Source organism: Myotis lucifugus, unplaced genomic scaffold (genome assembly GCF_000147115.1).
Source record: "Myotis lucifugus unplaced genomic scaffold, Myoluc2.0 scaffold_196, whole genome shotgun sequence".
Lineage (NCBI taxonomy): Eukaryota > Metazoa > Chordata > Mammalia > Chiroptera > Vespertilionidae > Myotis > Myotis lucifugus.
The window spans coordinates 869,074-892,177 of NW_005871244.1; the positions used below are offsets into that span (position 1 = coordinate 869,074).

At 51.0% G+C, this 23,104-nt stretch overlaps 1 protein-coding gene across 4 annotated transcripts; it reads left to right on the plus strand.

Annotated features, from left to right (window-relative positions):
• The first annotated feature begins 324 nt into the window (after nt 1-324).
• Nucleotides 325-19,833, plus strand: HDAC6 (histone deacetylase 6). 4 transcript variants are annotated; one of them, XM_023760904.1, is made up of 29 exons: nt 325-416; nt 1,472-1,594; nt 1,679-1,807; nt 1,942-2,030; nt 4,027-4,111; nt 4,208-4,248; nt 4,655-4,751; nt 4,897-4,994; nt 5,969-6,073; nt 6,197-6,265; nt 11,341-11,467; nt 11,579-11,644; nt 11,736-11,795; nt 11,874-11,963; nt 12,266-12,372; nt 12,462-12,529; nt 12,775-12,940; nt 13,034-13,162; nt 13,320-13,488; nt 13,759-13,892; nt 14,363-14,431; nt 14,543-14,735; nt 16,193-16,342; nt 17,706-17,880; nt 17,992-18,467; nt 18,555-18,662; nt 18,815-18,961; nt 19,058-19,186; nt 19,400-19,833. In XM_023760904.1, the coding sequence occupies exons 2-29, from the start codon at nt 1,502-1,504 to the stop codon at nt 19,466-19,468; spliced, it is 3,438 nt and encodes a 1,145-aa protein (XP_023616672.1). In that variant the 5' UTR covers nt 325-416; nt 1,472-1,501; the 3' UTR covers nt 19,469-19,833. The 4 variants fall into 4 exon arrangements, with proteins under 4 accessions (XP_023616672.1, XP_014318481.1, XP_023616670.1 ...); XM_014462995.2 differs by lacking the exon at nt 325-416 and adding an exon at nt 883-969; XM_023760902.1 differs by lacking the exon at nt 325-416 and adding an exon at nt 959-1,058.
• Nucleotides 19,834-23,104: the final 3,271 nt, after the last annotated feature.

Below are 23,104 nucleotides of genomic sequence, written 5' to 3' on the forward strand. Positions count from 1 at the left end.
CACCACGTGCCCGATCGGTGTGGTTTCAGTGGTTGAGCATCCGTTTTATTCCCGGTCAGGGCACATCCCCAGTGTGGGGCAGGCAGGAGGCAGCCAGTCAATGATTGTCTCTCATCATTGATGTTCCTGTCTCTCTCCCCCTCTCCCTTCCTCCCTGAAATCAATACAAATATATTTTTAAAAAAGAAAATCTTCACCACATTTAGCATCATCACCACTCCCACTTGACTGCCACCAGCCACCTTCCAGTTCCCACCGGGCCCCAGCCCGCCCGCACCACGTCATCAGCGCGCGCAGCGCGGGAAAGCCGCGAGAAGCAGAGAAGCCGCCTTTGCCTAACTCCCTCGTTTGCTTGCTCGTTTGCTCTCTTGAGTCACCTCAAGGCACAGTTGTCGTGGGTCCGGAGGGCTCCTAAGGTGACTGGACGAGGACAGAGAGACAGCGGCCCGGGCAGTCGGAACAAAGGCGGTGGGGGGAGGGGCGGACGGGAGCCTAAGCGTCGTGTGGAGCCGCGGGCGGCGCGCTCTGCGCATGCGCAGCACGGCCCGCGTCGCGTGATGACGTCGCCGCCGGCCGTTGGTGAAGTGGAGGGAGGTGTAGCTCTCAGGGAGCGCGGCCCTGAGGCTGTGGGCGGGATCAGGGCGGTCAGTAGAGAGAACCGGCCAATGGCAACGCGGACCTCGGCACCCGCAGCCCCTCACAGGTGGCGGGGAATGGAGCAGCGCTAGTCCTGGGCGGGGTTTGAGGGAAGGGCCTCGCTGTGCCTTCTGTGTGGAGCTGAAGGGATTGGTTGGCATTGACGGAGGGGGCGGGGGTTGGCGGGCGGTGGCTGGAATCTGGCCGAAGGGGTTTGGGAAAACGTCGGGGGTAGGGTTTGGGCGGGGGGTGGGGTTTGGTGGAGGAAAGGGGCCGTCCCCTGAGGAGCGGTGCTGGTTGAAACGTTAGGGACGGAATCTGGCCTAGTGGAAGGTGCTGGGCGGCGGATAAGGGGTGGAGTTAAGTGGATCGTGCAGGGTGGAGTGGGGCTGGGGCCGCGCCGGGGCTGGCTGAGTGAAAGGGTGGGTGATTTTCCCGGGGGATTGGGTGGAAAGGGCAAGTCTGTGAAGAGGTGGGGTCCGGGCGAGGCTGAGAGGAAGGAAAGAATCTGGGGAATGGCTTGGTAGAGCGGAAGGGGCGTGATTTGTTGGAAAGATCAGGCCCTCGAATAGACTGAATCTAGGGGGATTAATTGCTTTTTGAAAGGGCCAAACTTTGAAAGAAGAAAGAATAGTGTTAAAGGGGTGGAGTCTAGTGGAATGGGCGGGATCAGGTGGAATAGACATCCCAGTGGAGGGAGAGAGCCTTGAGAGAGAGGGAGTTTTGGAAGGCAGTGTGTGATAGGATAGCATAAGAGGCGGGGCCTGGGAGGAGGCTGGGGTGTAGGGTCCTCAGGATACCTAGTCCCTTCAGTCACCTCCACCGCACCCCCCAGAACCGCGTCAGGGGTGAAGTCTCCCCGACCATGACCTCCACCGGCCAGGATTCCACCACAACTAGGCAGCGAAGGAGTATACACAACCCCCAGACGCCCCCCCAGGATTCCAGCATCGTCTCGGTGAGGCCCCAGATCCGTCCTGATGAGGGGGAAGGGGAGCAGTGGGCCGTGCAGTGGACTCTGACTTTTCTCTCTGTTTGGCAGAAGCCAGGTGTTAAGAAGGGTACTGGACTCCGCTCCAGCCCCAGACTAGCAGAGGTGAAGAAGAAAGGCAGAATGAAGAAGCTCAGCCAAGCAGCAGAGCAAGAACTAGTCCAGGGGATACAAGTGCTGGTGAGAGAGGCCTGGCCATAATTTAGCCTTCTGTGACTATCAAAACCCTGAGGTTCTCCATCTTGGACATTACGGGATGTTACCTCTGACTCAGGCCCTAAATGGATCAGTGTCTCCCATTTTTTTCCCTGCAGGATCTGACCCTTGAGACCAAGACACTCTCTGGTACTGGCCTGGTGTTTGATGAGCAGCTAAATGACTTCCACTGCCTTTGGGATGACAGGTAAGACTTGACTCCTCCAGCTGTCCCCAAACCACACAAATATGCACACTTAGAGCCATTAGCAAGAACAGATCCTTTCTTGCACTAGCCTAGAGACTGGCAGCAGATGACTTAGGGAGGTGGGGCTCAGGTTTGAAGGGGTTCTTTTCATTAGCCAGCAAACATTTATTAAGTGCCTGCTGTGTGCCAGGAGTTGGTGATACAAATGTGTTGGACAAGACAGACAGGGTCCCTTCTCAAGGAGCTGATAGGTGAGTAGGAGAGCAGATCATTAAACAGCCAACAGCAGAATGAAGTGTTTAATATGGGAGGACTTAAGACCAGGGGCTTCAAAAGTGTTTAATAAGGATTTTAGACTAGCATCCGGTGTTCCCAGAAGGTATGCTTGAAAAAGAGACATTTCTGCTGAAACGGAGGAATTACACCTCCCATTTGCTCACACATGTAATCCATCAACAAATTCTTTTGTCTCTGTGTGCAAAATGTCTCCCATATCTGACTTCTCCTCACTGCCACCACCATCATCACTCACCTAAACTTGCAAAGGCCCCCTCACTTGTTCCCTGTTTCCACTCTCATCCATGCTGTCTGTTTTCCACACAGCAGCCTAAAAAAATATGTGCAAGATGATGTTCTCTTTCTTAAAATCTTTCAAGGACAGACCATTACCTTCAACGTAAAGGTCAAATTCTTCATTTTGGCCTCTTAGGTTCCACGTGACCTGGCTCCACATCACCTTGGTGACTTCATCAGCCAGTCCTCTTCCTCATTCGTTTCACTTCACTTTACTTACACTGGATCCCTTGCTGCTCTTCCCACATGCCAGACATTCCCTCAACTCCGGGTCTTTGCCCTGGCTAATCCCTTTTCCAGAGATCTGTTTCTGCCTTCTCTTCTCCCAGTGAACATTCACATCTCAAGGAGACTCTCAGAGAGGGCTATGCCTGGCTACTCCCCCCCCCCATCCCATACACTTGATCTTTGAGATCTTCCTAGCTCATGTCATTGTTTGCTCATTATACTTATGTGTTTACCAGTTCAGTATCTATCTCCTCTGTCCCAATGGAAGACTCAGAGTGGCAAAGGACTTCAGGGACATGGCAGTAGACAAAACAAAGAAACCCTAGTGTTTGTGAAGATTACAATTTTGAGGGAGAAAACAGATAGTAAAAGAAAGTAAATGATACAGTGTGTTCGAAACAAAAGTTCTGTGATGCGCAGAAACACTGAAGCAGGAGGGAGAGTAGCAAAAAGAACAATGGAGGAACTCTTCAGTTTGGAATAGGATGGTCAGGGAAGGCCTTGCTGGTATCTGAAGGAGGTGAGGGAGTGAGTTATGAAGATAATGTGGGAGCAGTGTGTAGGCAGCGGGGAAAGCTAGCTGAACAGTATGTGACTTGATGAGATGGGAGCCATGAGAAAGTTTTGAGTTTAGATGGGACATGATCTGATTTGGATTTTAACCAATGTCTGCCTACTGTGGGAAGAAAGAACTGTTGGAGGAGTGAGGGCAGAAGTAGGAAGGCCGGCCCTAACCGGTTTGGCTCAGTGGATAGAGCATCAGCCTGCGGACTCAAGGGTCCCAGGTTCGATTTCAGTCAAGGGCATGTACCTTGGTTGCAGGCACATCCCCGGTGGGAGGTGTGCAGGAGGCAGCTGATCTATGTTTCTTTCTCATCAATGTTTCTAACTCTCTATCCCCTCTCCCTTCCTCTCTGTAAAAAATCAATAAAAAATATATATATATTTTTAAAAAGAAGTAGGAAGGCCAATAAGGAGCTGACTGTAGTAACTCAGGTAGCTGATTATGGTAGCAGCAGTGGGGGTGATGAGGAGAGGGGCAGGCTCTGGATATATTGTGAGAACAGAGCCAACAGGTACTTCGAAGTTTCTGGTGTGCATTGTTGGATGGAGAAGAATGCAGGACCAGCTGTGTTGCTCACCAGTGTCCCTGTATATGTCTATGTGTTCATGTGACTTATCTCTGTCAACCCAGCTTCCCTGAAGGCCCCGAGCGGCTCCATGCCATCAAGGAGCAGCTGATCCAGGAGGGCCTCCTGGACCGCTGTGTGTCCTTTCAGGTGAGTTCCCCGGCCAGCACCTTGGGTGAAGGGTAGGAGCTGGCAGGACCTGGTTTGGGGCCGTACCTTAGCCCTTTGTTCCTTGTGTCTCCTCAGGCCCGGTTTGCTGAAAAGGAGGAGCTGATGTTGGTTCACAGGTGAATTCTTGGTAACTTTGTAGGGACGGGGAGGAGGCTAGCCTGGGCCCACCAGGGCAGATTGGATGCTTTGGGAACGAAGCTCATGGGCTCTGTGGCTTTGGGCAAGTTGCTGAACTTCTCTGAATCTCATTGTCATTGCCAATAACTGAGGGACTGGTAAATACAAGTTCCTCAGGAGGGTTTGATATATGTTGGGTGCTTAGAATGGTGCCTGACATCATCAGCCTGATGAGCTATTGTTCTTAGTACAATCTGGTGTGTAAACAGCTTGTAATTGAGGAAGTCTGACTTGTCCAGGGGTCTGGTGCATAAAGGGCTTAGCTGGGGAGGAAACAGGGCCCCAGCTCAGGGCCATGGAGGGAGGCAGGCCCTTGAATCTCATCTTCCCTGTCTGTATCCCCAGCCTAGAATATATAGATCTGATGGAGACAACCCAATACATGAATGAGGGAGAACTCCGCGTCCTAGCAGACACCTATGACTCAGTTTATCTGCATCCGGTATGGATGAGAACTGTGGCGGCAGAGGGTGGTAGCAATCCTGGGAATGCCCATCCCCACACCTACCCCACCCTAGGGGAAGCAACTGAGTGGACAGGGCTGGTCTCTCCCTCACTCCCTCTCTGGCTCCCCACTGTCTCTCCAGAACTCATACACCTGTGCCTGCCTGGCCTCAGGCTCTGTCCTCAGGCTGGTGGATGCGATCCTGGGGGCTGAAATCCGGAATGGCATGGCTATTGTCAGGTAGGACCTGCCAGCATTTGGGTTTCTACATTAAAAAATTATTCTTCCCTCAAGTGTAAAATGTATTGATAATGGGTAGTGTATTTGTAATGGGTAGTGTATTTACGTGCTTAAGATACAAATGGGCATACAAGAAAAAGTCTCCCTCCCACCCCCGTTCCCCAGACACATGGTTCCTGTCCTGGAGGTAGTCACTGTAACTAGTAACTCGTGTGCCCCAGAAATAGTCTGCATTTTCATGGAGTAAATACCATATTTCGTTGATTCTGAGATGCATATTTTTCATATTGGTAACATCTTGAAATTCAGATGCATCTTGTAAACAGTGACATCTTAGCATTCAGTTGGCAGCATTTTCTGCTTTGTTGTTGGCGTGTAAAAATCACAGTACATCTTATCATTGTTGGCATCCCAGAACTGATGAAAGGCAGAAGATGGAGCCTTTCTCCTGCCTCCCCTATTTTAGGGGAGCGCTCCAGCATTCAAGATGCTCCCTTCCATACCATGCATTTTCCACTTAGACATTTCGAAAAGCTATTCTCTAACTATACAGCTTAGACCCATGTAGAACTCCACTGTGCAACAGTAAGTTAACCAGCTCCCTACTGTTGGGCATTTTGGTTCTCCCCAATCATTTACTGTTTCCAAAAAATGCTGCAGCAAATTTTGTTGTCCATTTATAAACATGTGATTTTACCCTTTTTGCTGTATAAGCTGTGGGCTAAGTCCCCAGGAGCAAAATGACTGGGTGTGAAGGTGTATACACTGATAATTTTAAGAAACATTATCAAGTTTCCTTCAAAGAGAGAACAGAAAACTGGGGGTGAGAGTCTAAGGGCCCCAGTTACTCAGTTCCTGGCAGATTGGCAGGTATCAGCACTGGGGGAGTTGGTGGTCTAACAGGATTAGAGAGCAAGGGAGAGTCCTCTGCAGAGGAGGAACCCCCAATCTGTGGCTTTCCCTGTCCTGCTTAGGCCTCCTGGACACCACGCCCAGCACAGTCTTATGGATGGATATTGCATGTTCAACCATGTGGCCGTGGCTGCTCGCTATGCTCAACAGAAGCATGGCATTCAGAGGTCAGCAGCAAATAGCAGGGCAAGGGTGATGGGGGTGGCACAGGTGGGGTAGCCTGGTGTGGGCATTTCCCCCAGGTGCACCTGGATTATCTTATACAGTGCCCCCCTCTCTTCCACTCACAGGGTCCTTATCGTGGATTGGGATGTGCACCATGGTCAAGGAACACAGTTTACCTTTGACAAGGACCCCAGGTATGGCCCCACATGCCACCTCAGATGCTAGATTCCCAGCCACCCTCCACCCTTAGAGGCCCAACCAGAAGGGGCCAGGAGGGAAGGGAAGGCATTCACATTACATTGGGCCTGCCCTGGGACCAGGTTCTGTGCTGCTCTCTGCGTGTCTGCCCTCTTAATTTCACTGAGGCAGGGACTGTTGAGTTCCCCATTTTAGAAATGGGTGAACTGAGACATACAGGTTCGCACAAAAAAGAATGGGAAGAAATGAGATTTGCTTCCACAAACATTTAGAAATCTTGCTTACTAATTTACCCTGGAGCTGGACTGAACCTCAAATTACTACATCGTATTTTGTAATTATGATTACTACAAATTATTTATTTAAAAAATTAAATAAGCCCAGCTGGTATGACTCAGTGGTTTAGTGTCGACCCATGAACCAAGAGGTCACCAGTTTGATCCCCAGTCAGGGCACATGCCTGGGTTGCGGACTCAATCCCCAGTGGCGGGTGGGGGGGGGGGCAGCTGATCAATGTTTCAATCTCTATCTCTCTCCCTTCCTCTCTCTCTAAAACCAATAAAAACACAACTTAAAAAAAAAATTAAGCCCTGGCTGGTGCGGCTCAGTTGGTTGGAGCATCATTCCATGCACCAAAGTGGTGTGGGTTTGATTCCTGGTCAGGGCACATACCCCTGGTCAGGGTGCATGTGGTAGGCAGCCAATTGATATTTCTCACATTGGTATTTCTCTCTCTATTTCTTCCTTTCTCTCTCTAAAATCAATTTTAAATTTTTATAAAAAATAATACAGAACTGTCTATAGCAGTGACTCTCCTATAATTCCCATCACCTCAAAAATAATTGTTGATAGTTTATGTTATATCCTTATGGAATTTTTCATATAGATGTATAAATTCATTATCATTATTATTAATACACTGCCTAATGGGGTAATCCTCTACATCAAGCGTGTCAGACTCAAAGGCTAACACGGGCCAAATAAACAAGGTTTAAGTTTACAAAACAAAAACTTCAATTTTCATAGAAACATAGGTTTATTTTGGTAGAGACATGCTGAATACAAAGGGCTGAAATAAATGAGTTGTCGTTAACATAAAATAGTAGAACATTTTAATACAAATTAATATTTTTTCTTGTACATTAACTTACCAGACACTAAATAACTGCACAAATTAATAACCGTAACGCAAATAAAACTATTTTTCTTGTTCTCCGAAAGCAAAATATTTCCTGTTGCACACATCACACAAGTCAGTACAAGACTAATGACGTGGCCATTGGCTGCTAAAATATTCGCTTGCTAGTATTAGTGGAGAGAAATGGTGCACCTGCGTGTAAGGCACATAAGGGAAATGAATGCAACACAATTATAGTAATCAGTCATTAGCGAACATTGTAGTTCATAATTAATAATTATGTATAACAGGATATTGTAAAAATTAAGTTACAAAATTTTATTTAAATGTTTCTTACATACCGTTATATTGTCTGGGCCGCAAAAATATTCATTGTAGGCTGCATGTGGCCTGTGGGCTGCGAGTTTGACATGCTTGCTCTACATGGTCTGTGGCAATTTGCTTTTCGCATTTAACAGCAGGTGGTAGACACTGCTCCATGTTAATACTTCTAAAAAGTACCTTCTTTTTTGTAAGGGCTGTACAGAATTCCATTGTATGGCTGTACCTCTGGTCATTTAACTCCGGGACATGTATGATGCTTCCCAGGTTTTGCTATTGCAGACAATTCTACAGTGAATAGTATCCTATATAATAAAGCAGTAATATCCAAATTGACCATCAAGCCATTGCACAAGATGGCTGCCCCCATGTGGTCACAAGATAGCAGCAGGGGAATGCAGTTGTGGGTGATCAGGCCAGTAGGGGAGGGTAGTTAGGGGCAACTAGGCCAGCAGGAGAGGGCAGTTGGGAGCAACCGGGCCTGCAGGGGAGGGAGGGCAGTTAGGGGTAACTGGGCCGGCAGGGGAGGGCAATTGGGGGGGACCAGGCCTGAAGGAGAGGGCAGTTGGGGGCAACCAGGCCTGCAAGGGAGGGCAGTTGGTGGGGGGACCAGGCCTGAAGGGGAGAGCAGTTGGAGGGGACCAGGCCTGCAGGGGAGGGCAGTTAGGGGCAACCAGGCCTGCAGGGGAGGGCAGTTGCGGGCAACCAGGCCTGCAGGGGAGGGAGGGCAGTTAGGGGTGACTGGGCCGGCAAGGGAGGGCAATTGGGGGGGGGCAGGCTTGCAGGGGAGGGCAGTTGGGGTCAACCGGGCCTGCAGGGGAGGGAGGACAGTTAGGGGTGACTGGGCCTGCAGGGGAGGGCAGTTGGGGATGACCAGGCCGGTAGGGGAGGCCAGTTGGGGGCAATTGGGCTGGCAGGGGAGCAGTTAGGTGTTGATCAGGCTGGCAGGGGAGTGGTTAGGGGGTGATCAGGCTGGCAGGCAGAAGCGGTTAGGGGCAATCAGGCAGGCAGGCGAGCGGTTGGGAGCCAGCAGTCCTGGATTGTGAGAGGGGTGTCCGAGGGGTCTCAGATTGGAGAGGGTGCAGGCTGGGCTAAAGGACACCCCCCCCCAAACACACACACACACACACACACACACACACACACACAGTGCATGAATTTCGTGCACCGGGCCTCTAGTGGAAATATATAATTTTACACTTCTCTGAGTATATCTATAGGATAAATTTCCAGTCATGGATTACTGAGTCAGAGGGTTGGCATGCTTGAAAGTCTGGGATCTGCTGCCAGATTTTTCTCCAGAAAGAGCACCAGCTTACCCTTCCAGCAGAAAGTGATTGAACTAGTCCTTCTCAGTAGGAGACACTACTAAGTAATTTTTGTTTATCTAGTCTTCTGTCGAACAGACTATGTAGAATCCACTTCTCCCCATAGATCCTGAGCTCCCATGGTTCATTATCTAATCTAGATTGGCTGTTCTGTAGACATTGCTTTATTATTTTCTAGCATTTGGTGTTGCTGTCAGATGTCTAATGTCAGTGTGATTTTCATTCCTTTCTGAGTAATCTGGTTTGTATAAATGAAAAAATTTATCCATGCCCTTCAATCTCCCTTCTCCCCATCTCTCTGTCTCTTAACTCCAACAGCAGGGTTTTGGGGTGGAGACAAGTTGGACAGTCCTTAAAAGACTATTATGAAGACAATGAAAATTAAAGCAAAGTAGTTAAAAGAAAGAAGTAAACTTAGTGAATGGGCCATTGGGTGAGCTGGTTATTCAGGACTGATTTTGTGTGCAGTGACCTGGAATTGTGCTTGATTTCTCCAGAAGGGAAACCCCAGGTCATCCCCTTGGGCCCCCGGAGCCTCAAAGTACTTTCCAGGGATTTTTTTGAAGTCTCTTATTGTCTGAATCCTTTCTCCCATTCTGTCTTTCTGGGTGGATACTTGTTTAACATTCCTTTAATGTCTTTTGACTGGGATCGTAGCAGAGTGGGGAGGTAAACCTGTGCTATCAGTTCATCATTCCTTCATTGGAAGTGAGACTTATTTTATTTATTTATTGTAATTTTTATTTATTTGAAGAGAGAGAGGGAGGTGGGGAAGGAAAGAGAGAGAGACATTGATTTGTTGTTCCACTTATTTATGCATTCATTGGTTGATTCCTTTTTATTTATTGACTTTTAGAGAGAGAGGAAGGAGGGGAGAGAAAGAAATACTGATCTGTTATTCCACTTATATAGGCATTCATTAGTTGATTCTTATATGTGCACTGACTGGGAATTGAACCCGCAACCTTGGCATATCAGGATGATGCTCTAAACAACCAAGCTACACGGCCAGGGCCAGTCAAACTTATTTTAAAACTTCATTCTGTTTGCTTTATAAGCTTTAGTTTCCTGGGTGTTAGTTCTCTTAATTCTGGTGGCTCTCTTGTGGGGTTGCCTTTCTTCAAATCTTTTCTTTAGTTATTTTCTCCCCCTGATAATAATCTTTATGTTCTATGGGGTATTCTTCTTCCTTTAATGGCTAACTTAGGTAAAAAAATAAAAAAGTTTAGAACTGGTATTTACCTATCAGAGTAAAAATAAAATAAAACCCAATCATTTCCCCACCCACTCAATACCAGAGGTTTAATATAAATTTCATTCCCTAATCCCAATACATTTTTCTTCATCTCATAAATCTTTTTATGTCAGTTTTATTAAATTGTACAACTACATTGTTAACATTCATTAAAATGGGACTGTCATACATTTCCCTAAAAAAGGGAGAAAGCTGCCTTAAATCCTTCCTGGAACAAGGCAGGGAGCGATGAACCGATGGATGGATGGATGGATAAGAGATTATTCATTTGGATTGCCTCAATCAGGATTAAGCCCTCCCACAGCCTGCTGGAGGGACCTTTGTGTCTTTTCAATATCTGTTCTGTGTGTCAATCCCCCTCACTGCTTTGAGTGCTCTGTTTCTCACCTACACAATAAAAGAAGTACTAGAGGTGGCCTGTAAGGTATTGTGAAGAAGGAATTGTCCCCTCACTGGCCTCATGGAGCCCTAGCCAGCACCCCCACTCTAGCTCTACACACAGAACCAGCTCTTAACTCTAACTTCCCAGTCTCCCACTTTATTTAGGAGAAACATCAAGCTCCCCAGCCCAGCCTGATGCTCTGGGCAGCCTTAGCTGGCTCCCACCATTTTAAAGCCCCATGTTCCCTGTGGGCCTCCCAAAGTCACAGGGTTTGTCCTACTGTTACCACCTTGGACACAGGGACAGTGGGTGGGTGGGCATGATCTAGTGTCCCCATGGTGTAAGGAGCTCTCGGGGCCTGAGATAGATCCACTAGCTCTCAGGATCTCAGAGTTAGACCTGGGTAGGCATTGAGGGGGCAGCAGTGTTTGCCGAGGGAGGAGTTCCAGTAAGACATGAAATGAATGAGTGAGTGACGTAATAGGTAAACAAATGAAAAAATGAATGAATGTTTGAATTAAATATTTAATGGGGAAAACAATGAGAAAATGAATGAGTGGTTGAACCAACTGTGGTAGCTGTATTTTGGGAGTGTCTGGTGCATTGACTCCTCAATCCCCCAATCTCTTTTTTCTCTCTGCCCCCAGTGTGCTCTATTTTTCCATCCACCGCTATGAGCAGGGTCGCTTCTGGCCCCACCTGAAGGCCTCTAACTGGTCCACCACAGGTTTTGGCCAAGGCCAGGGATATACCATCAATGTGCCTTGGAACCAGGTCAGTGTCTGCCCACTTGTTGCCCCCAGAGTGAAGCTCACCCCTGCCCTTCAGTGGTTCAAGGCAGAGGGCAGAACGTCCCATCTCACCATCGTGTGCCTCTGTCTGCAGGTTGGGATGCGAGATGCCGACTACATTGCTGCTTTCCTGCAAATCCTGCTGCCGGTCGCCCTTGAGGTCCGGGGGTCTGGGATGATTTGGTGCAGGGTGACAGTGAGGGGTGGGCCATGAGGACAGGTGGCCTCATGCAGTCCTTTCCCCCCCTCAGTTCCAGCCCCAGCTGGTCCTGGTGGCCGCTGGATTTGATGCCCTCCAAGGGGACCCCAAGGTAAGGCGGGCTCTCTGGAATGGCAGGTAGGCAGAAGGGGGCTACTTGGAGCCAGACTGACCCTCTATGTCTCCCCAGGGTGAAATGGCCGCCACTCCAGCAGGGTTTGCCCAGCTCACCCATCTGCTCATGGGTCTGGCAGGAGGCAAGCTGATCCTGTCTCTGGAGGTGAGTGACTCACTTCATCTCTGAGCCATGAATCCTAGAGGACATAATAACAAAGCTTTCAAGTCCAGCATGAGTTCCTGTCCCAGCATTTCCGCTTCCTAACTGGACAGCCTCGCCTAAGTCACTGGACTTGTGTGATAGTAGTAGTAGTCATGTCATAGCACTGTTTAGTGAGGGAAAGGAAGTCACCCTCTAAATTCTTTGTTGCTCAACATGTAGTCAGCACCCTAGTGGTCATGTTACTACTACTCTTCCCTGGTAACATCTGGGTCTTCCCTAACCCCCTCACCCTATTCTCCTAGGGTGGCTATAACCTTCGCTCCCTGGCTGAGGGAGTCAGCGCCTCACTCCACACCCTTCTGGGTGACCCCTGCCCCATGCTGGAGTCCCCTGGGGCCCCCTGCCGGAGGTAAGCTCAGGTGGTGGGGGGAGAAAGTGGGACCCTCACTGCCCACCTTGGGGCCATTTGGTCACTCTTTCCCTTCTCCTGCCCTCCAGTGCCCAGTCATCACTGTCCTGCACTCTGGAAGCCCTGGCGCCCTTCTGGGAGATCCTTGTGAGATCAGGTAGGAGGCAGGGAGTGGGTTTAATGGGGGTGGGGGTCAGGGATGGAATGAGCCATGGGACAAGACTGTCTTCTAGAACCTACTCTGACTTTCCTGGCCTACCTTGGTGGGAGAGGGTCAGTCCTTCTCTTTCACTGGGTCCTGGTTTCAGGCCTCCCACCCCTTTTTACATTTGAGTAAACTGAGTTCCTGAGTATTACATGACCCAGGGCGGGAAGTAGGGTGAGTGTGGTCTCCCGTTGCAGGTGACTCCCTGGATGAGGACAACGAGGATGGGGACAATGAGGAGGAAGAAGAGGAGGGACCATGGCCACCCCCTGCGCTCCCAATACCAATGTGGCCAATATTTCAGTCTCGCACAGGGCTGGTCTATGACCAGCGGATGATGGATCACTACAACATGTGGGACAAGTATGCGATTGGAGCACTAGGCTCAGTGTAAGTGGGCAGGGGTTTTTCACCTCCTCAAACATTAAGCCCTACCTCTGTGTCCCCACCTCCCAGCCAACACCCCGAGGTACCCCAGCGTGTCTCACGGATCATGTCCCGTCTGGAGGAGCTGGGCCTTGCTGGGCGCTGTCTCACGCTGCCTGCACGTCCTGCCACAGACGCTGAGCTGCTCACCTGCCATAGGTCAGACCCTCATGCCTGGGGGTGGGATGGGGCCTCAGTGTATACATGCCACCTGGGAGCTGGAGCCTGGGTATGAATTGATGCTGGGGGTCGCAAGAGGGGCCTTGGAGGGGACAGAACCACGTGACTATTCCTGATGCCCCCTCTGTGCCTCCAGTGCTGAGTACGTGGCTCGTCTACGGGCCACAGAAAAAATGAGAACCCGGGAGCTGTACCGTGAGAGCGCCAGCTTTGACTCCATCTACATCTGCCCCAGCACCTTTGCCAGTGCCCAGCTGGCCACTGGTGCCACATGCTGCCTTGTGGAGGCTGTGCTGGCGGGAGAGGTATGGCTGCTTTGGGGTGGGGCTCTGGCTGGGAGAGGCGGTCCTGGGGGAGGGAGAGAGGCTACTCTGAGAAAGTTGGGCAGGGCCTGAGGAAAAGGGGGGTGAGGAGGAGAAGTGCACTGGGAAGTGCAGCCATAAGGATGTGGTTACCGGACTGGGCCCCCCTGGCATCTGGTAGTGGGAGGGAGGGAAGAGAACAAACAAGGGGACAAGGAGAAGGAAAGCAGTGAGGGCAGTGGTTTGATCTTGGCTCCCTGCTCCTCCCCCCAGGTTTTGAATGGTGTTGCCCTGGTGCGTCCTCCGGGACACCACGCAGAGCAGGATGCTGCTTGCGGTTTCTGCTTTTTCAACTCTGTGGCTGTGGCTGCTCGCCATGCCCAGGCCATCAGTGGGCATCCACTGCGGTAAGGGCTCCCTGTCCGTCTCCCCCCAGCTCAGTGCTTACTCGGCAGGCCCCAAGGTACAACCCCCAGGACTTACCCAGAAATATCCAAGGGTCCAGTTGTCCAGTACTTCCCAGAAAAGGACTGAGGATCTAGCCTCTCAGTGCTTACTTGGAGAAGACCCCAACATTGTGGTATCCAGGTGCTATGAAACAGGACCCAGGGTCCCTTACCAGCATTTCTGGCCCCAACAGAGCCCAGGGTCCAAGCCCCCAGTGCTAACCCACATAGGGCCTGGGGTCTGACCCTGAGTACTTGTTCAGGAGCCAGCCTCGACTGTCATCCTTACTTTGATAGGACCCACAAACTTTAGGGACTCAGTATCTGGCGACCCACAATATATGCCCCTGCAAACAGGCCCCAGTGGTCTGGCCCCTGCCTTCTCCCAGGGGGCCAGTGTCCTGAGTAACTGACAAGCTCTCGGTCCTCAGGATCCTGATTGTAGACTGGGACGTGCATCATGGCAATGGAACTCAGCACATATTTGAGGATGACCCCAGGTGAGGGGCTGGGGCAGGGAGTAGGTGCGGCCAGGGAAGTGGGTGGGCCATGCTTCAGGGGTGCCAGGCTGCTAACCAAGCATGGACCCCTCCCCACCCTGTCTCTGGCAGTGTGCTCTACATTTCCCTGCACCGCTATGATTATGGCACCTTCTTTCCCATGGGGGATGAGGGCGCCCCCAACCAGGTGGGCCGGGCCGCAGGCACAGGCTTCACCGTCAACGTGGCCTGGAATGGGCCTCGCATGGGGGACTCTGAGTACCTGGCTGCCTGGCATCGTCTGGTGCTGCCCATTGCCTATGAGGTACGCTTCAGGATGTATGTGACACAGCTGTGTGGGCAGCAGTGAGTGCACATGTGTCTGACTTCTGGGTGACTGATCCTGTGGGACAAACAGCAAAGGGGAGGGGGAGTGGCTGTGATGGCCTTTGCATATGTGACTGCCTTCTCTGTGTGCAACTGTGAGGGACTTCCTGGTGTGCGGGGGTGGTCTTCGTGTTCCTAGCTGTGTGTCCTGTGTGTACACCATCACCAGTGGCTGTATGTGACGGTGGCCCCAAGTGACTGCCGTCTTTGTAGAACTGCATGTGCAAGCTGGGGAGGGGTTTGAGTACATGTGAGACACTGCACAAGTGGCTGTTTCTACCATTTCTGTGTCATGGGTGCTCTTTCTGTGACAGCCGGTTTGTGACTTTCTGCACATGGGAGGCTGTGTGTGACAGTCATCTTTCTGGCTGTTTGTGTGTGTCTATCTCTGACTGGAGGTGGCCTGTATACATTTGCCTGGTTCTGCATGAGTGGCTGTAGGTAACCACCGTCTACATGTGTAAACTGTAAGTCTGTCTGTGGCAGACAGTATGTGTGTGACTAACTCAGAAGGCTGATACATGCGTCATCTCTGACCTCTGTGCAGACGCACATGTTCAGATGTGTGCATGTGTCTGATGCACAATGGCTGTGACTACCTTCTGTGTGTGTATAACTGAAATCATGTGTGACTATGTGTGTAAGTGACCACCTGTGGGTGCAACAATGTGTGTGTGTGTGTGACACTGTTGTTACCATGTAATGATGGCACATGTACGGTTGTATCTGTGCAGGGGTGACTGTGGATTATTGTCCACTCTGTGAGAAACTGTGTGCATGACTAGTAGGAAGTGCAGTCCCGTCCATATGGGACTGTCTAATTGTGTGCAGGTATGTGACCATCTTCTGTGTGTGGCACTTGATTGTCATTTTCTGTGATGGAAGTATGTGTACACTTCTCTTTGGCACCATATATATAAAACCTTGTAACTTCTGCACATGTATCACATGTTTGACCCAGGGAGAGGAGCATGTATCTCTTTATCTCACCCTTGGGCATGTTTGTGAGGACATATCTCTGTCTCTCTGTGTTTCATGTCACCATCTCTTGATGGCTGAATCTTCACGTCTCATAGGAGTACCTACTATGGACTCTGCCTCTAGTCCCCATCTGCCCATTTCTAGTGTTTCATGTCTCTAAATCTGTGTCTGATGTGTCCTTAACTGTCCATCTTCTCCATGTCTCTCTGTCTTGTGTCTCTACATCTTCCCTTCCTAGTTTCAGGGCTCTGATCTTTTGTCTCCCAGCCCCCAAGTCCTATGTCTCCACCTCTCTGACTTGCATCTTCATGCCTTCATTTGTCCTTGTCTCAGTGTCTCTGGATCTACCTCACCTAGTATATACCCAAGCCCACCTTCCCTCATGTCCATGCATTTCTTCTCTCCCTACCTCAGTTTAACCCAGAACTGGTGCTGGTCTCAGCTGGCTTTGATGCGGCATGGGGAGACCCGCTGGGGGGCTGCCATCTGTCACCTGAGGGCTATGCCCACCTCACTCACCTGCTGATGGGCCTTGCCAGTGGCCGAATTATCCTAATTCTAGAGGTAATTCCCTTGGTCCCTCTTTCCACTGTGGGGGGTAGTTGGGAAGACTTGGAGTCCTGCCCTTTCTGCTAGCTGACTGCAACACGAGGGGCAATTTCCTAAAATCTCCTTTGAGTGTCCCCACCTGGGATTGCTGGCACATACTTGGCATTAATAACACCAGCATTGACCACTTCCATTGAGCACTCACTATGTGCAAGACACTCTTCTGACACTTTACAGGCATTATTAATTCATTGACAAAGCAGCCTTCTGAGGTGAGGTCTGCTGACCTCGTCATTTTCCTCTCTCAAGACCAGGGAAACTGAGGCACGGAGAGATATAGTGACTAGCCAGAGGCCACACATTTAATAGTGGCAGAGGCCAGGGCTTGAATCCAAGCAGCCTGACCCCAGAGCCTATCCTTTTCATCACTACTTGAACTATATCAAGTTCCTGAGATAAAATAAATTCACTAACTTTTTGTAAAGTATTCAGTGTTCCCACCCCTGGGCCTCAGTCTCCTCATCTGTAAGATGGGGCTGGCTAATCAGGAAGAGTGCATGGCATACGGTAAGCACTGCAGAAGTGCTAAAACTTCGGATTATTATGCACTGTTGATACACTAGCAAATCTTATGTGCTTGTTTTCACTACTTCACAGATGAAGACAGTGAGTCCTAGAGAGAGTGATCAGCTAGTAAACAGCCTCAGTGTGCCCAGACTGCTGTGGCACTGCAGAGTGATGGTTAAGAACATGGACTCTTTCATCAGACAGCACAGGTTCTGAGCCCAGCGCTGCCTCTTCCCAGCTGTTAGGACCTCAGACAAGTCATCTAACTCCTCTGAACCTCAGTTTCTTTATCTATAATAACAGCAGAGACTGGGTTTCCTATAGAGTGTGAGAAAAGGGGGTTCCCATACCAGGTCAGGACAGGGGTTCATGTGGGGAGAAAGACCAGTTGTTCCTGTGCTAGTTTGGGGGCAGGGACGTCTGTGTGGGTTCCTGTACTGTGAAGACACATTCCTACACAGATTGACCATGTGTGGTTTGAGGATTGAGTTAATAACATAAGGTACTTAGAATAGGGCCTAGCATACAGCAAGTACTTAATGAACAGCAGCTATTACTGGTGTTACCATCAGCATTATTGTTATTGTGGTTATTATTACCTTGCACTTCACATCTCAGTTTATCCCCCTCAACAACTACCTCACACAATGGGTACTGCCATCTGACAAATGTGGGTTCTATTCGCTTGTCCCCAGTTGCCACCTTCTAGGCTTACAGGGCCCTGAGGCAGGATTGGGAAGCAGGATATCTTGCCTCCCAAATTCCCTGAGGACACTCCATCATACCTTTCACTCTCTTTCTCCTTACAAAGGGCGGCTATAACCTGGCATCCATCTCCGAGTCCATGGCTGCCTGTACCCGCACCCTCCTTGGGGACCCGCCACCCCTGCTGACCCTGTCTCGGCCCCCACTGTTAGGGGCCCTGGAATCAATCACTGATACCATCCAAGCCCATCGCAGATACTGGCGTAGCTTGCGGACCACGAGTGAGTGAACATGGGGAATTGGGAACAATGGGGGGCTCAGGGGAGGGCAGGGATTAGAGGCAGGAGAGGGGATAGTGCTCATACTCAAGGATCTCGCTCCCATGGTTTCAGAGATCGAAGACAAGGAAGAATCCTTCAGTTCTAAGTCGATCACCAAGGAGGCACCCCAACCAGCCAATCCTGGGTCAGCTAAGAAGCTGACCATGCTAGAAGAGAACATTCTGGATGAAAGCCTGGGGAAGGCCACATCAGCAGCATCTGTGCAAGAGTCCACTCCAGCTGTTGTGGAGCTCACTCAGGACCAGCCCTCAGAGGCAGCCACGGGGGAAGCTATGCTGGACCATACCACCTCGGAGGCAGCCACACTGAACCAGACTACCTCAGAGGCAGCCACAGGGGGAGCCACCCTGGACCAGACCACCACAGAGGAGGCTGTGGGAGGAGCCAAGCTGATCCAAACCCCTCAAGCCTCAAGCACTGACAACCAGACTCCTCCTACCTCACCTGTGCAAGGAGCCACATCCCAGATATCCCTCAGTACGCTGATTGGGAATCTCAGGACCTTGGAACTAGACGACAAGGCTCAGGTAAGGCCCACCAGCACACCCAGGTAGGGGGAAAGAAGGGGCAAGAATCAGGACTCTCAGATACATCTCTTGCCTCTGTGTATCCAGGAGGCCCCAGAGTCTGAGATCCCAGAAGAGGAGAGGCTGCCAGAGGCAGCTGGGGGTCAAGACGTGGATGATTCGGTGCCAATGCAGGCCTTTGGGGACATTGACCAGGTGAGCTCAGGGCGTGGATGGAACTGTGGCTTCCTTATTGTTTTTACCCATTTGTACCTCCAGGTAGGAGCATATGACACGGGGACATATAATGGGGAGATAAGTCCCTAGCTTACTCCATTTTACCCACCTGGTCCATGTCCCCCCCCCAGGCCATGTTTTATGCCGTGACACCACTGCTGTGGTGTCCCCATTTGGTGGCAGTACGCCCCATTCCTGAAGCAGGCTTGGATGTGACCCAACCTTGTCAGGACTGTGGAGCACTTCAGGAGAATTGGGTGTGTCTGTCTTGCTATGAGGTATGCAACAGAGAATGGGAATGGGGCTGAGGTTGGCCCAGGAACAAACCACAGGTGGGTGCTGATCCCTGCCCAACATTCACTTCCTAACCTCAGGTCTACTGCAGCCGTTACATCAATGCCCATATGATGCAGCACCATGAAAGCTCGGGCCACCCACTGGTCCTCAGCTACACTGACCTGTCTACCTGGTGTTACCCATGTCAGGCCTATGTTCACCACCAGGTAAGCCCTAGGCAGGAGCCTCTAATGTGTACACATTCACTCCTGCCACACACACACCTTCTGTGATCAGATAAGGGGAGAATGGAGGCCCTTCTGCATGTGGGCTAGTCCAGGAGACAGGGTGGTTGAGGACTGGAGTGGGGGCAGTCTCCTGGCTGAGGTAGAGGGGGTCCTCACTCGCTCTTAACCAACCGTCTCTTGCCTCCTCCTCAGACTCTCCTAGATGTGAAGAACGTCGCCCACCAGAACAAGTTTGGGGAAGACATGCCCCACTCACACTAACTCCCAGAACGTGCTCCTCTGCTCCACCTTCTGAGGCCCAAGATAGACCAGCATTAGTTCATTCCAACCTGTACCTTGGACGAGGGGCAGCTTCATCCATCCTTTCTGAAAACCCTTTACAACCCCCCAAGGGTGCTGATTTAAGTTTAAATACCTGTAAGAGGACTATGATGATTAATTGTAGCTCTCCCCCTGCCCACTGCCTGCTCTAGGGACTCCCATCTGTTCTGCCCCAGAAAGAAAGGGATAGCTTAGTTGCCTCAAGAAGGGGCTGATATCAAGAAGATGATACTTTGGAGGGAGTGGGGAGCAACTGGCAGGTATAGTGGGGTTGCATATGTAATAAAGTACAAGCTGTTACAAAACCTGGAGGAAGTCTTTTTTTAATTAAATATTTTTATTGATTTTTAGAAAACAAGGAAGGGAGAAAGAGAAACATTGATTGGATGCCTCCTGCATGCCACCTATGGGGGATCAAGTCCACAACTCAATCATATGCCCCAACCAGGAATTGAACCCGCAACCTTTCAGTGTACACGATGACTCTCAACCGAGCCACACTGACCAGGGCTGGAGAAAGTCTTTTAATCTTGAGTGGAAGGAGAACCCCACACTCCTGGCCAACAGGGCTGATGAGTATAGAAGAAATGAAGGCATGGGTGTTTCAGGTCAACCCCCTGCCCAGCCAGCACTCAAAAAGCTAACTGGAAATAGAGCAGCTTGACTGGCTCTACTATAGATTAAATGGTAGAATCTGTGAGAAAACAAGTGCCTTAGAAATAAGCCTCACAGCCAGTCCCTGCTACACCCTGGGCTGAGAAGGCAAGAAAACTATTAGGAAGTATCCTCACCAGGCCCGTCTCCCCACCTGTCTTTGTCCTGATTTGGGTGAGGGGCGTGTCCATGTTTAACATATTTAAATTTCGTAACCATGGGTAGTAGCTTCTTGAGGGAAGGAGTAGCTACTATGGAACAAGGGCAGGGAATTGGAGGATAGTTTGGAGGTTTTATTTCTCCCACATGAGAATTTGGCAACTCAAGTCCAAGGCTGAGGATTTCTGGACTTTTCTTCATGGCCACATTATGGCCCCAAAATGATCACCAGAGCCTCACCCAGTTAAGAAAAAAAGGGAATGGGGGAGGGGAAGGGGAAGGGAGCTATGGCTAGCTCAGTCCTTCCTTTAAGGAACATTTTGGATGCCCCTCCAGTAACCCCTGCTTACATCTCATTGGTCAGACTGTGACTATGATAGCTGCAAGGGAGTCTGGGGAATGTTTTAGCCTTGGCACATGTCCACCTCATACCAGGTTTTTTTATGCCCTGACAGAATAACCACTCCTCTGCCACTTTTTCCCTCCAGGAACGGACATGATGCTCTCTGGTACCTCTTTCCCTCCAGGAACAGATAACCCTCTCCCAAGCTACCAAAAAGCCTGCTTGCGGCAGTGCAGGCTCCATGTCCTCAAAGAGGCCCTCTCAGAACATTTCCCAAAGGCTAGCCCCTCAAGTAAAAAATCCGACACCCCACATTCAGTAAAAACCCAAAACCGCAGCCCTAATCGGGGCAAGGTAAGGGCGAGGTGCAGCCCCACGCAGAGGGCAGCGCGGAGGTTGGGCCGCGGGCAGCGCACCCCAGTCAGACTTCCTTGGCGGCACCAGCAGGCAGGGGCAAGACCTGCGCTCACCCTCTCGCTCCGGGCGGGGGGCGAGGCGAGGGGAGGGGAGAGGAGGGGAGCTGCAGGTGGAGGGGCCTGAGGGCGGGACAGGCGCATGCGTATCCCCCGCCCCCCGCTCTCTGCTCCGGGGTTAGTGTTGCACCTCTTCCACTCTTGGTCCTGTCAGAGCTGCAGCGAGTTCGGGTCCCAGCGCAAACTCCTCTCCCGGACTGAGGTGAGCGGCTGGCCGGGCCCTCAGCCAAGCCAAGCCCCGACCTGGGAGGGCTCTCCACCTCGGGTTGTAGGAGCTCGACTGAGGTGGTTTTTTACGGGGACCCTTCCTCTTCTGCCCCTTCTCCTCAGGGGGCCAGCCACCACATCCCAGCCCCTCGGGCTCCGGCTTTTGGAGGCCGAGCTGGGCCGGGGACCCTGCAGGCGGGAACGGGGCTGCGGGCCCGCAGACCCAGCCTTGGGGTGAGGGGTCTCTTCCCATGCCCTACCCTGTCCCGCCTAAAGAAAAACTGGCCGAGGTGGTCTAGACTGAGCACAAGGTCAGGGCTTTAGGGTAAAATTTGGGAGTCACTCCTCCCTGCCCCAAACTTTCCACTGCACCTGGCTTAGTCACGGGGAAGTGCGGTGGAGGTTGCCCCGGGCTAGCCCTGAAATGGGGGCTTGTAAGGGCTCACATTGGGGTGGTTCCCCCACCCCCCACTCTCCCTGAATCTGCCACCCCCAACCCACCCCCCACAGGTAGTTAGGCGAACACAAAGGACACACAAAGGATGCGGTCCTGCGGCGATGGGCGATGGGGGTGGGTTGCGGTGGGGTGGGGGAGGGGGGTCTCAGGGTCTTAAGAACCCCATAACGACACTCCAATAGCACTTGGCGCAGCAAGTGGTTCCGTATTACTTGCGAAGGTGAGACCTGGCTTCTGTTGATCTCTGATGGGCTGTGGGACCTCCGGCTTCTCCGAGCCTCCCTTGCTGCTCCTCATTGATCTAGTGGCTGCGGCGATGCTAGCCCACACCTCTCGAGGGTGTGAGGAGGACTGAGTGTTGGCATGGCCGGCAGGTAGATGGGTTCAGTAAATAATACCTAGTGCTTTTAGGGTCATAGTCACAGCCATGGCGACTTGCTAAGAGGGAAGAGCCCATCTCAAATGTCCCCACCCTCAGATAATGGAACCCTCAGATTTCCATCTGTCCGGGCCCAAAACCAAGGAGTCATCCTTGATCCCCTCCCCTGCCTCTGAATTTCACCTGCCAGTTAATTCCGCCTTCAGAATATACCAGAATCCGACCTCTCCTTTCCACATCCACCGCCCCCCCCTCCTCTCAGTTTGTCCTCGGAGCTAAATCTTCTCTCTGTCTCCCCAACTTTGGGGACCCCCAGAACTCTGTCCTGTTTAACTCTTTCCTCATCATGCCCCCTTTCTGGGCGAGCACATCCAATAACTTTTCAGGGATCTCTCTGGGCTGAGGACCACACAGCTAGACCTTACTGACCTCTGGCTCCGAAACAACAGAAACACCATCCCCGCCCCCCCATCTACCCCCAAACTGCCACTTCTCCCGGGTTTCCTGGGAGAGCAGCCATTAAGATGCATTTCCTGAACTAAGATCAGGATGTGTATTGAATGAGTTAACGGTGATTTGCTATTAATAGATAACCCTCATTTCACTGAGCGCCTGCTGTGTGCCCATGCTCTTCTAATTGCTTGGTGATTTACTTGCTTATCTTGTTTACTGTCTTTCTCACTTTTAGAGTCTAATCCTCCCAAGGACAGGAACTTTATTTTGTTCACGGCCCCATCCCACCCGCACACCTCCCACTACCCCCATGCCCACGTCCATCATGATACCTGGTATGCCAGGAGCTTCTCGCAGTAATGAATGAAAATTGAATCACAACAAAAATGCTAACATTAACCAAGCACCTCTGCATGCTTATCACCTGTTGCTGAAATATCTTTGTTGTTTT

Coding starts and splice junctions, on each gene's coding strand:
- HDAC6 (XM_023760904.1), top strand. CDS start 1,502: ATGACCTCCACCGGCCAGGATTCCACCACAACTAGGCAGCGAAGGAGT. Junction 1,808..1,941: donor TCCAGGGGATACAAGTGCTG/GTGAGAGAGGCC, acceptor TTTTCCCTGCAG/GATCTGACCCTTGAGACCAA. Junction 4,112..4,207: donor ACCGCTGTGTGTCCTTTCAG/GTGAGTTCCCCG, acceptor GTGTCTCCTCAG/GCCCGGTTTGCTGAAAAGGA.